The sequence below is a fragment of the Carcharhinus amblyrhynchos genome, chromosome 24 (genome assembly GCF_965287045.1).
Source record: "Carcharhinus amblyrhynchos chromosome 24, sCarAmb.v2.hapA, whole genome shotgun sequence".
In the NCBI taxonomy this organism is placed as follows: domain Eukaryota; kingdom Metazoa; phylum Chordata; class Chondrichthyes; order Carcharhiniformes; family Carcharhinidae; genus Carcharhinus; species Carcharhinus amblyrhynchos.
This window is the reverse complement of record NC_137347.1, coordinates 37140726-37155089: the sequence shown is the minus strand read 5'-3', so window position 1 is coordinate 37155089 and position 14364 is coordinate 37140726. Positions and strand designations below refer to the sequence as shown.

General features: G+C 41.3%; 1 protein-coding gene across 1 annotated transcript in view; it reads left to right on the top strand.

Annotated features, from left to right (window-relative positions):
• LOC145357963 (putative transmembrane protein 244) overlaps positions 1–14219 on the top strand; it is a 28699-nt gene extending 14480 nt beyond the window's left edge. Inside the window, exons 3-6 of the mRNA XM_080211594.1 lie at positions 2712–2785; positions 6728–6853; positions 8736–8780; positions 11149–14219. Of these exons, the coding sequence (XP_080067720.1) occupies positions 2712–2785; positions 6728–6853; positions 8736–8780; positions 11149–11240 (337 nt within the window). The 3' untranslated portion in view covers positions 11241–14219. The remainder of the gene's footprint in view (positions 1–2711; positions 2786–6727; positions 6854–8735; positions 8781–11148) is intronic.
• Positions 14220–14364: the final 145 nt, after the last annotated feature.

Sequence of the window (14364 nt, the reverse complement as noted above, 5' to 3'; positions counted from 1 at the left end):
CCTCCCCCCAACATCATGCAGACATGAGGCTTATTCACTCACACCCCCTTTCCTCTCAGGCCCCCTTCGCTCTCAGACTCCCCACTCAGGCCCCTTCCCCCTCAGACACCACACTCAGACCCCTTCCCCCTCAGATCTTCCACTCAACCTGACTTCAGGCCAAGCACCTTGGCACTGACATCCTGGCACTGACACCCTGGCCTGGCACTTTGAGCCCCAAGAGGAGTTGGGAAGGTTGGCCCAGTGGCCATTTGCCCCTCTGCTGAGTGAAGGCGATGTGGCCGGACTGCCCCTGAAATGTATTTCAAAAAAGGAAGTGAAAGCACAGACTGTCCATCAGGATTACAGATGGACACCATAGAAAGCATTCTTTCTGGTTGTACCATAGCTTGGTATGGGCTCCTGCTCTGCCCACGACCACAAGGAACTGCAAAAAGTCGTGAATGTAGCCCAATCCAACACGCAAACCAGCCTCCCATCCATTGACTCTGCCTACACTTCCTGTTGCCTCGGAAAAGCAGTCAACATAATCAAGGACTCCAAACACCCTGGACATTTTCTCTTCCACCTTCTTCTGTCAGGAAAAAGATACCAAAGCCTGAGGTCACGTACAACTGACTCAAGAACAGCTTCTTCCCTGCTGCTGTCAGACTTTTTAATTGACCTACCTTACATTGAGTTCATCTTTCTCTACATCCTAGCTATGACTGTAACCCTTCATTCTGCCCTTTCTCCTGTCTTTCTCTATGAACGGTATGCTTGTTTGTATAGTGCAAAGAAACAATACTTTTCACTGTATGTTAATGCATGTGACAATAATAAATCAAATCAAAGATTACACTGAAATTGACATCTCCAGCCTGTCTGAGCACTTCAAAGAGCTCTGCTCACACCTACAGCTTCTGACAGGAAGAAAGGAAATCTCTGCTTCAGAATGGAGTAATGGAGTGCTGCAATGATTTAAAATCATGCCATGTGAGGGGAGGGGGTGTGATGACTGGCTGGAGATTAAAGTGACCTGGCCCCTTCAGGATTTGCAGGAAAATTATCACAAAGCTACCTGAAATCACCATGCCAACCCCCTGGACCCCTGAGAGGCTCTTTCTCTAGAGCCTGGCAGCAGCAGAGGGGCAAATGGTCGAGGCCTAAAGTGCCAGGCCCAGGGTGTCATTGCCAGGGACAGGGCACTGTTCGCAGCCAAGGTGCTTGTTCCGAAGGGAGGCTGAATTGGAGCTCTGAGAGGGGAGCTGGCCTCACTGGGGCAGGGGTGTGGTCAGGGGGTCATTCTCATGACTATGTGGTGTGAGGAAGGGTTATCTGGATGGGGGGACAGGCTGCCCCTCTTTGGTGAAGGGTTGCTGGTTCTCCCTGGTCAATTGGAGGGGGTACCACTTTCTTTTGGGGGAGGGGGACAATAAACAAGTGCGGAGATTGAGTCGTCTTTTAAACAGTGGGGCTGGCCCGCGATTGTTGTCGGGGTGAGAATCCCACTCAATAGATGCTGCTAATGCCAGCGGGACAGCACTTAGTTCCAATTCTAGAGAATTGTGGCTGTCGTTTTGCATACGTAGATTCAAAGTAACAATGCAATTAATTGAAGGAGCTGTTGCCTATATGGAGAACAAACTGAAACTAAAACAGAAACCTGTGCAACACCCTAGTGACATCAGCTTCAAATCATGTGATCAACTCTTAAAGGAATCATGCAACCAGTTAAATATATAACAATTTTTATCTCATAAGCTATTCATACATTAATTTAAGGAGAGCTCATACCTCATAAAGCGAGCGGAACATAAATGTTAGTGGCACATGTGCGATGTACTGACATAAGATGGTAGCCAATGCAATGTTAGCAACTCTCTTGATTTAATTACTGATTCACTAATTTTGCACAATCATTTTATCATATGCAATACATCAAGATAGAAAATAGAAGCAGAGGAGATCTTTATCTTGTTATCTTCTATTTTAAGTGGAATGCCAACCCTTCAGGATTGCCCTGGTATCTCTAGGAATTGACAACCAATTTCCAGAACTGTGTTATAAGCAACAGGCAAGAGACACACCTTGGGTGCATTAAAGATTGTGGGTTTCTTTGGTGGTTTTCTTTGAACACTTTTGTTTAATAATGGGAAAAACATTGAACTGAAGATGAGAGGCCCTTTGGCAATCAAAAATTATCCAATCAGGTGATGAAATGTCAGTTCATTTTCCAATTGGCTGGATACGATGAACATGGACATGATGGGCGGCCAATGGAAGGAGGGTGGGGATGGACCGACTGGACACAGGATGTCATGTGATGACACCTCCAAGTTTAGGACCAACTCTATTCCAATGAATCTTGTTCATTGGAATAGAGTTATATAGCCTGACAGTACAGCCATGGAAAGTTTAAATTTTCCAACATTGTTAATGTGTTTTCTAGTACATAAGTGGATCGTAAATTCCAGGAGTGAGGTGAAAAGGGTGTATAAGAGGTTACATTGCTATTGAAGGACGAGGATGGTGAGGAGAAGCGCTCAATGTAATGAGACTATACAGGACAGTGTTGATGGACCAGCTGGTCTTTTCTAATCCATCATTTTCATAGGTTCATATGTAATTTTAAACAGAACTTGTTGTTTGGAAAAACTTGCTAGGGGATAGGCTGTGTCTATTTGTTTACTTAGTTGTTGAAAACGCTGGTTTCTATCTTTTTTTTGCAGACTTGATTCATTCGATGGGTTGATTCCGTTTGACTTTAAAACACCAGCCGCAACGTCTAGCTCTAAGTACCTGGGTAAGTACCAAAGTAGATGCTGGAAATCTGAAACGAAAACTGAAAATGCCTGAAAATCTTAGCAGGTCAGTGTCCACGCAGAGAGCTTTTCAAACTGCGGACCTTTTAGTTAGAACTGTCTGCTTAAAGGTCATTGATCTGAAACATTGGCGTGGCTTTTCCAATGACAACGTGTTGAGACGTTCACCCGTATTGCCCATCAGGACCCTGGGGAAGTCCTGACCTGCACACGTGTGATGTTTACCCGGGATGGGCAGAATTCTGAAGCCAGAGCCCCTCCTAAAGTGCCTCTCACACTGACCTTGCCATCAGGTGTTTGAGCTTGATGCTGGTGATGATCAAGAAATTGACCCTAGGCTCTCCTGTTGTTGTTAATCACAATGTGGATATGCCGGCGTTGGACCTGACGAAGGGGCTAACCCGAAAGCTAGTGAATTTACTATCAAATAAATTGGTTGGACTGAAACCTGGTGTTGTCAGACTTTTTACTGTTGTTAATCACAGACATAGACCTGGATTAACAGTGATTTCTTCCCCCAAAATATTTTTAAAACTATATCTGAACGAGTATCCTCCACCCTGCCAACCCACAACTATTCCCCCATTAAATGCAGGAATACATTTACCTCTGTTCCATTTAAACTCTGTACTGTAGTTATTTTGAGGCTGATGGGTTAAATATTGAGGAATGAAAAAGTTGCGATTTTGTGATGGCAACTATTTACTTGCCGATGACTCTTATGGTGTTGCCATTGTTCACCCTGCCTTGTATGAATAATTTGTCCGTTTCAACAACAGAAAAATGCGCAGAAACATTTGTTTTGATAAATTATAGCACATTAAATGCTGTAGTTATTTTGAGACTGGTGGGTTAAGTACTGAGAATTGATTTTGTGTTAGCAACTATTTACCTGCTGACAGCTTTTATGTTCATCCTGCCCTGTATGAATAATTTGTCCATTTCAAGTACAGGAAAATGTCCTAGCCCACGACAACTCTAACAGCTTTTCTGAAAGTGTCGATTTAGGACCATTTTATCCTGTGATCTCATGATGATTTCGCAGCTGGATTTTTCACTTAGCTCGGAGAGGTCATGGTATAATTATTTAGGACGATGCTGAATAATTCTGTCCCACTGTGAGATGGGGAATAAGGGCTGGTTTAACCAGTGAGACTCACATCCCCACAATTGAATAAAAAATAATTGTGAACATTGCAAAATATTTTAAGCTTGATTTAACAATTTTTAAATTGGAAACAAGAAGAAAAATATCAGAAATAATAAAACAAAACTAGAAAATGTTGAAAACAGAGGTGGGTCCAATTATTAGCATCGGGAAAACGCTAGATGTAGATCCTTGTGAAATCTGGACACAATTTTCAAACTAGCCACTGGAAATGCTCAAACCACTAACTTTTCCATTTGAAAATGCTGACGGTATTGAGCATTAACAACAGTTTCTGTTCCTTTTTATGTTTGTACATGTAACTTTCTGTTTTGTTATCTCACAACAATGATGTGGAGATGCCGGTGTTGGACTGGGGTGGGCACAGTAAGAAATCTCACAACACCAGGTTAAAGTCCAACAGGTTTGTTTAGTAGCATGAGCTTCTGGAGCGTTGCCTGAAACACTATCCACCAGGTACACGGTACATATTCTTGTGACTCGGCCAACTTTGTCTACTTGATACGCTACAAGAAAGGATGTCCCAAGGCATGGTACATTGGTGAGACCATGCAGACGTTATGACAACTGATGAATGGACACCATGGATTATACAGAGCTTTCAGACATGGAGAGGGGAATATAGAGAACTTCAAGCGGGGAAGAAAGGACTGGGAGAGGTTCAAATAAAAGTCCAAGTAAGGGACAGAGTAAGGAGACAGAAGCAGATCCCAGTTAAGTTTAGTTAAAAGTTGGTGGTATTGGGGTTCTTGAGAAATATTAAGGTAGACATCTCCCCAGGGCCTGATGGGATGTACTCTAGAATACTGAGAGAGAGGCAAGGGAGGAAATTGCTGAGACCTTAAGAGAAATCTTTGTATCCTCATTGGCTACAGGGGAGTTATGATGTAGAGATGCCGGCATTGGACTTGGGTAAACACAGTTAGAAGTCTCTCAACACCAAGTTAGAGTCCAACCAGCTTATCTGATAGCAAACCCACAAGTTTGTGGGATTCAGAATAGCCAATGTTATTCCTTTGTTTAAGGAGGGTAGCAAGAATAATCCAGGTAATTACAGGCCAGTGAAATTATTGGAGAGGATTCTTTGAAACAGGATTTCCTCCCACTTGGAAATAAGTGGACATATTAGCAAGAGGCAACATGGTTTTGTGAAGGGATGGTCTTGTCTCACATGGGCTTCAGCAAGGTCTACAACCAAAGAATGTAAAGCTGCAGAACTGTGCATCTGCAGTCTGCTCCCTCCCTGCACGTGCATAGAAAGTCTGAGGTCTGTCCGCTGTTTTATGGAAGGAAGCATTCTTTCCAGTTATATTGCAGTTTGGTATGGCTCCTGCTCTGCCCAAGTCTGCAAGGAACTACAAAAGGTCATGAATGTAGCCCAATCCATCACGCAAACCAGCCTCTCATTCATTGATTCTGTCTACACTTCCCGCTGCCTCAGCAAAACAGCCAGCATAATTAAGGACTCCACGCACTCCGGACATTCTCTTTCACCTTCTTCCTTCATGAAAAAGATACAGAAGTCTGAGGTCACATATCAACCGACTCAAGAACAGCTTCTTCCCTGCTGCTATCAGACTTTTGAATGGACTTACCTTGCATTAAGTTGATCTTTCTCTACACCCTAGCTATGACTCTAACACTACATTCTGCACCCCCTCATTTCCTACTCTATGAACGGTATGTTTTGTCTGTATAGTGCGCAAGAAACAGTACTTTTCACTATATTAATTAATACATGTGACAATAATAAATCAAATAAAAAAAATCAAAATCAGTTGAAGTTCTTGGTCTCAAACCCAAAACAAGTTTGGGTTTTGTAGGATTTGTTGGGACTGACACTGCCGAGTATTTAACAGAAAATAAAATAAAGTGCAATGTAAGTTGAGAGGTGCAATGTGGGACACCAGTATTTCAACACTATCTGCATATCAGAACCGCAAAGTATCCAACTGTACAGTGTCGCATCTGTAGATACCCAACGCCAGCACTTTCAAAGCATGAAAATATTTCATTCCATAGCATTGCATTGACACAACAGCAACAACTTGCATTTTGTAGCACCTTTAATGTAGCCAGGAGTATTATCAAACAAATTTGACACTGGACTAGATAAAGAGATAGTAAGACAGTTTGGTCAAAGAGATAAGTTCCAAGGAGTGTCTTAAAGGAGGAGAGAAAGTAACAGAGCAAAGAATTTTAGGCAGGAAATTCCAGAGTCTCTGGTCTAGGCAGCTAAAGGCATGACCATCAGTGTAGGAGCACTTAAAATTGGGGATGTGCCTACAGCCAGAATTGGAGGAGTGGAATTGGAGATTGTCAAGTTGGAGGAGATTGCAGAGACAGGGAGCGAAGAGGCTAGGGAGGAAGTTGGAAAAATAAGGATGTGAATTTTAAAATTGAAATGTTGCAATCTCCGTCAGCAGGGAAGGACTGATGGAAGAACGGCACTTGTTAGAATGTGGCAGGAGAACTCTGCATGAGCTGAAATGTATGGAGACTGGGTTGGGAGGTGTCAGGGAGAGTGTTGGTTTAGTCAAGTCAACGGGTAACAAAGGCGTGGACGGAGCTTTCAGTATCAGTGAGCTGAGGACTTAAGTAAGTCTTTTTAAGAATTAAAATGTAAAAATATTGTAATGCATCCTGAGTTTCCACATTAGGAAAATAGGATATGTAAGAGTTTACTTATTTTGTTACATGCTAAATAGATTTAAGTATTAAGGTCTATATTTTTTGTCTGTTCTGATTCTTCTAGTGAATCTGCTGTCTATGGAACTTACATATTTTACCAATGGCTTGCTATTTGCAGCAATTGTTAAGAAGTGGGTATGGGATTATGCAATCACAGTCACACTCATCCACATCATGCTGAGCTCAGCAGGTAAGTGCTCTAACACCCTAGAGAGGTTTTCTTGATTAAAGTTACAGCTAACTGGAGTGCGCCAGTATACTTAGTCATGTCTAATAAGTTTTTATTTCTGAGTACATGTTACTGTTTCCTCACTTTCCTATTTGGTATCCCTGGACCACCAAGAAGGTAAGCAACAAACTTGTAGGCCTCCACACATGTCATTCAGGCATGGCTACAAAAGATATAGAGGATTGGGGAGACATGCACCAAAAACTCCAACGTTGTCTGTGGCTGGGATTCGCCGGTGCCAACGCAGTGAATGGAGTTTTGGCTGAGCGCCAAATTCTTCATTCTCGCTGGGAATGGGGTGGAAATGAACAAGATTGGAGAACCCTTCCATAATGCCAGGGTTTTGCCACTGGACTAATAATGCTTGGTCTATTTAGGCTCAAATCCCACTTTGGTAATTTCAGAACATGAAACCACTTTAAAAATATGAATGAAAATGTACATAAGAACATAAGAAATAGGAGCAGGAGTAGGCCATCTAGCCCTTCGAGCCTGCCCTGCCATTCAATAAGATCATGGCTGATCTGTCGTGGCTCAGTTAAACATTCCCGCCCTCTCCCCATAACTCTTAATCCCCTCTCTTATCAAAAACCCATCAACCCGCGTCTTAAAAATATTTAGTGAGGCAGCCTCCACCACTTCAACGGGCAGAGAATTCCAGAGATTCACCACCCTTTGAGTGAAGAAGTTCTTCCTCAACTCCGTTCTAAACCGCCCCCCCTTTATCTTGAGGCTGTGCCCCCTAGTCCTATTGTCCTTTCTGAGCGGGAAGAGTCTCTCCACCTCTATCCTATCCATCCCATTCATCATCTTATACATCTCAATGAGGTCTCCCCTCATTCTTCTAAACTCTAATGAATACAAGCCTAGTTTATTCAGCCTCTCCTCATAGCTCAACCCCTTTAATTCTGGCATCAGCCTAGTAAACCTCCTCTGCACTCCCTCCAAGGCCAAAATATCCTTGCATAAGTACGGCGCCCAAAACTGCACACAGTACTCCAGCTGCGGCCTCACCAATGCCCTATACAGCTGCAGCAAGACCTCCCTACTTTTATATTCAATCCCCCTCGCTATGAAGGCCAGCATCCCATTCGCCTTCCTGACCACCTGCTGCACCTGCAAGCTGGGTTTTTGCGACTCATGCACAAGGACCCCGAGGTCCCTCTGCACCGTCGCCTGCTGCAGTTTTTCGCCACATAAGTAATAATCCTTCCTACCATTATTCCTACCAAAGTGGACCACCTTGCACTTGCCAACATTAAATTCCATTTGCCAGTTCCTGGCCCATTCGCCCAGCCTATCTAGATCCTTCTGTAGACTCTCCACACCCTCCGTGCAATTTGCCGGATACTTTGGGATAGTTGGCTTGTTGTAAAAACCCAAATGGTTCGCTGATGTCTTTCAGAGAAGGAAACCAGCCATTCTTACCCATTGTTGCCTCCCTGCTTTTGGTTCTATCTACACGTGAACTCAAGTACCATGGAACTCAACATGTTTAACTCTTTCTTGTCCTCTTAAACTTCAAACAGGTTGTTGTATTGATGTGGAGATGCCAGCGATGGACTGGGGTGGGCATAGTAAGAAGTCTCACAACACAGGTGAAAGTCCAACAGGTTTATTTGGAATCACAAGCTTTCAGAACACTGCCTCTTCCTCATTTGGTATCCTAATCTGGTGTTGTGAGACTTCTTACAGTTCATACAGGTTAATAACTCAGACCAGCCTGCATTAGTAATTCTGTGATTTTTCTATATTACGTCCAGATCTGATGCCTATTGGATCTATTTTACACATTGGAAAGTTCCATCTTTTCAATAAATTCCAAATTTTATTTCATTTACAGTGATGGCTGACTTTCCTTTAATGTGGCAGTGGTGGTTGGCTTTGGGTAAGTCTAAGCAGATTTTTCTTAAAAACTTTACAAATATGTGGTGGATTCTAGCCAGATTTCCAACAGCTAAATCAGTCTCCTTGGGCCAAACAGTGGAGAGGATGTTTCCACTAGTAGAAAAAAAACTAGAACCAGAGGGCACAACCTCAGGCTAAGAGGATGATCCTTTAAAACAGAGATGAGGAGGAATTTCTTCAGCCAGAGAGTGGTGACTTTGTGGAACTCTATGCCGCAGAAGGCTGTGGAGGCCAGGTCACTGAGTGTCTTTAAGACAGAGATAGATAGATAGGTTCTTGATTAAAGGGATCAGGGATTATGGGGAAAAGGGAGGAGAATGGGGATGAGAAAAAAATCAGCCATGATTGAATGGTGGAGCAGACTTGATGGGCCAAGTGGCCTAATTCTGCTCCTATGTCTTATGGTCTTATGGAATACGCATCTAATTTCTCTTACAGCTTTAAAATGAACATTTTCCAATTGACCTGATGCTTTTTATAGTAAAAGTTTAAACAAAGTATGTTTAGAATAAGTTGTGTCAGGAATCGGCTTTTGGGGTGTCCAATTTTACCAATAATTCCACAGCAAACTTGAGTTAGGTGTAGCTTAAAAGTTTAGTTTATTTCATACATTCAAAACCCACAAAAAGGAGTGTTCACAACTTCCCACTCCACATTCATACAACAAAGGGAGGGATAAGCAAATGAGGTTTTATAGTACAAGCACCGCAAAAAAATTGCATATTGGTTCTCATGAGTTCCAGATTTGAAGGTCAGAGTCCAACATGGAAGGCTTTCACATAGGCATTCGGTGGTCAGTTGGCTGGAGATCGTTGTTCTAAGGTTCACTTTTTCAGGTTGATTCACAAGGTGAAAAAGGCATGCAGAGGTTGTGTCAGTTCTGTTGGCGATGATAATGACATCTTCCAGTAGACTCAGGTGAGATGGGCTGGTGGCTGAACACGGTCAAAGCTTGCTTCCACTGTGGCCTGCCAGTTGGATGTTAAACCACAGGCTGGCTACACAGCTTAGAAAGGAAATATTAAACTGTGTAAAAGGCCAGAGTCTTGGATCATGCAACTTTTATTCTCCACAGTGACTTCAACAAAGTATGTTTATTCAGCACAGGGAATTTCTTTTGTTTTTACAACTGACTATGTCTCAGCCATTATGGTTTGAAAAGAGTGCCACTTATGTTGATGGTTTGATATTTGAGAAGCCATTGTCCCAACATACACACCTAGCGAGGTTGACTTACCAAATGCAAGTTGCAAAGTTGTAGCTCATTTTGAAATTGGCCTATACAGTCCCAGGTTAGAAATTTTTTAGGCATAATGAGGTGTGACATTCCTGAAATTGAGAACTCCTTTTTGTTTTGGCAACTGTTTGGCCGGGGTGGCGGGGGGGGCGCATGCGTGGGCGGTACGGAGATTTTATTTCCAAACGGAGGGTCGACTATTTAATTGTTTTTATTCAGCAGACAAGTTCAATTTAAAAGTAAGAATTAGCATTAAGGATAAAGTTTTAAAACATGTACAAGATTGGGTTTCTGTTCCACAGTAGAAGGAACCAACACTAGCCAATAGCAATTTTCCCTCCCTCTTCACATAGGAATCAGTTTGCACTGATTATCAAGAATATGCCCTTCAGAATAATTGGTTTTGTGAGGTGTGACCATGAAATGTACTGAACTTGTAACTCGGTAATACCAAACTATTTGTGAATTAGTAAGATCGAACTTCTATAAAGAGAGCAGTGACAAGATTAAGTGCTTTAATAACTTTTTTTTGTTTATATCGATTCTGTCCAATCAAGGTCCAATTCAAAGTCTCAGCAAGTGAGACATTCCCGATCCTAGCTGAAAAGACAAGCTCACCACTTTCTGTCTTGGGTTTGATCTACATGAGCCAAGCTGATTGGAGCATATAACTCGTCAAACTTAAAGAACCATTTGAGAATGAAGGATTTCTTTAAAGATAATTTGGAAGACAAATTTTCTTTCTGCAAAAAATTGAAATTATGTGGATTGCAAATAATAAAAGGGTTTAAAAGTAACCTCCAAAATATCACCCAAGAATGTTAATTCACAGTATTCATAAAGTACAAAACTACAATCTGGTCATATTTTTCCACCAATACAGAAATATACTGTCCTCAAAAAGTTAACTTTTTTATTTGAGATGTTTAGCAAGGCTTGATCTCATTTGCATCTTAGCCAAAAGGCCTAGATGCCACTTTAAAGAATTGTTTCAAATGAAGCCTCAGTGTAACCTCATGACTTCAACCAAGTGCAGGACACAAAACTACACTTGATCTTGGCCAAAAGGCCGAGAAGCTTTAATGACTGTTATTTTTTGCTTGTTTTACAGGTGGTGGCTTATTGATGATGATCTGTAACGGTCAGCTAGTTGCACACTTCATTTGCCAGAATCATCATGGTTACCCTTCAAACAACCTCTGAGAGACAATAGATCAAACGTGGCAGAAGAGCTCAGAGTCAGGGGCACTCTCCTGGCTGCGCAGCCTGATAACAAATTGGCATTAATTATAGTGGGAAAAGAGATTGCACCCTTCAGAAATAATCAGTGTTGAATGCTTAAAATGCACAGCCTGCATTTTATAAGTGAGATGATTTACCAGAGAGTCTATTTTAGTACAAACGGTCAGTGAATCATGAGCAGCTGAGAAGAGAGACCAATACAATTCGAGAACCCAACCCTTCTTCATTTCCACAGCATCTTTTGAATTTTGATTGTTGTTGCTTTGCAAACACGGAAAGTGACAGGCAGGGAAATCATTTTGATTTTATCTCATTCTATGTGCAGTAGGTCTGGGGCTTGGAAAATGTGGCATCTAAGCTGCCCTGCACATTATCAGAATTGCCATAGCAGTATTAAGGGAGAAATTGAGACCCAACCTGTGCTCTGATCCAGTCTTTATATGTATGGTGTACAATATTATAGTAAAAGATATATATAACTTGTCAAACTTAAAGAACCATTTGAGAATGAAGGATTTCTTTAAAGATAATTCAGACGATAAATTTTCTTTCTGCAAAAAATTGAAATTATGTGGATAGCAAATAATAAAAGGATTTAAAAGTAGCCTCCAAGATATCACCCAAGAATGTTAATTCACAGTATTCATATAAATTATGAAACCACAATCTGGTCATACTTTTCCGCCAATGCAGAAATATACTGTCCTCAAAGTTAACTTTTTTATTTGAGATGTTTAACATTTGCCTTGGAAAAAGGCCATACATTTCAGCATTTATTATTTCTTTAGTTGTATTTGTTATATAAGTTAAGTTAGTCACTTAAGATTTCCTTCCATTTTAAAAATGTGTTATATAATGTTTTACTTGTCTGTTGGAACTCAAATTAATTCAGTTTTAATGCATAAAATTCCTCTTAAAACCAAAAAAATTATTAAATTAATCTTCAGTAAATCCCATTAGGTTTAATATGGTTGATTTATTGACTGTCAGAGATCTGCAAATCCACTGAGGTTTTCTATCTCATCAACATTGTACTTGGACTGATAATCTTACTTTTATCCATCCCAAAGAGAATTTTTTTGTTGACTTACACTCAAATATTGGAGAGCCACGGTGTTGTGGCAGGGGTTTGGGAGGGAAGGAGTGGAGGGGGAGGCTGTTGAACTAACGCTTAACAATTAGATAACTCTGTGCTTTACTGTTGGCATTTTTATAACAGAATTTCTAATGCAGACATACAGCACTCAAGACTGGACAATCAGCTTATTCACTGCTGAATTTCAGAGACATGTTGTAGCACAATCTATATGTATTAATGCAAATTAAAGAGGTCTTGAATTGCATAGCTCTTTTATTTCCTTTTGATCTTTGATTTAAATTACAAGTTTCCAGATTTATCAAAGAAGTAAAAATGGAAAATCTTAAAACTGCACAGCAGGTCAGTTCATATCTGAGTACAGGGTAACTATTTTCACAGTGTTCTACTATGTCAATTAGTCCTTGTTCATGTGGTTTCCAGAATGTTCTAAGGTATTTCAAGCTGTGATTGTGATCGAAATGTTATATTGCAGCCACATAAATCATTTTGGATTTAAAATACTGCTAAATAATAATTCTGAATTGTGCCCTTGACTTTTATGCAAGCTGATTGGAAACAATGTGCAATTAGGATCCCTCATTGGTTCCCAATGTGGCACAGTGGTTTAGTACTGCTGCCTCACAGCGCCAGAGACCTGGCTTCGATTCTCAGCTTGGGTCATTGTCTGTGTGGAGTTTGCACATTCTCCCCATGTCTGTGTGGGTTTCCTCTGGGTTCCTTCCACAGTCTGAAAGATGTGCTGGTTAGGTGCATTGACCTGAACAGCTGCCGGATTGTGGCGACTGGGGGAATTTCACAGTAACTTCATTACAGTGTTAATGTAAGCCTTACTTGTGAATAAACTTTAACATTTCAATTAGGAGAATATGTAGCTGCTTCCCCTGTGAGTTTAAACTCTAGATACAGAAAACTACTCACTTCTTAGCTCCAGTTGTCTTTGAAATTTAGTGAGCTGGCAGCTTTTGTTGCAGATTGGCAGTTCTCAAATTGGTACTCTGATGTGGTGGACATTAGAAATCCCAAGTTCTTATGGTCATTAACTTGACCCTATTCCGGCTACCTTTATTCTGTCCAATGCAAAAAAACCTAATTCCATAGCTAAGCTTGTACTTCCTGTGAACTGAAAACTTATACTTACTGGGTATAGCAGGTCAAAGATGAATAAACACTAGAGCTTTGAAAACACTTGAAAATTGCAAGTATTATTGATTTCACTATAGGGGCAAGTTTGCAGATGGCACCAAGATTGGTAGGGCGGTTAATAGTGAAAAAGAAGGCTGTAGATTACACAAAGATATAGATGGGTTGGTCAGATGGACGGAGCAGTGGCAGATGGTATTTAACCCTGATAAATGTGAGGTAATGCACTTTGGAAGAAGTAACAACACAAGGGAGTATTTAATGAATGGCAGGACACTAGGAAGCTCAGAGAAACAGCTGGATCTTGGGGGTACTTATTCACAGGTACTTGAAGGAGGCCGAGTAGGTGAATTGGACAGTTAAAAAGGCATATGGGACACTTGCTTTTTCAGTCATGGTATAGAGTATAACAGCAAGGAAATAAGGTTGCAGCTGTACCGAACATTGGGATTACTGTGTGCAGTTCTGGTCACCTCACTATCAGAAGAATATGCACTAGAGGGGGGTACAGAGGAGATTCACCAGGATGTTGCCTGGGATGGAGCATTTGAGCTATACTGAGAGAATGGATAGGCTTGGATTGTTTTCTGCTGAGCAGAGAAGGCTGAGGGGGACATGATTGAGGTGTATTAGATTATGAGGATTATGGTCAGGGTGAGTAGGAAACAGTTGTTTCTCTTGGTTGAGGGGTCAATCACAAGGGAAAATAGCTTTAGCGCAGGAGATTCGGAGGGGATTTGAGAAAAAAAAATTATCTGAGGGTGGTGGCAATTTGGAATACACTGGGAAAGTAGTGGAGGCCGGAAAACTTACAACCTTTTAAAAGTATTTGGATGAACACTTGAA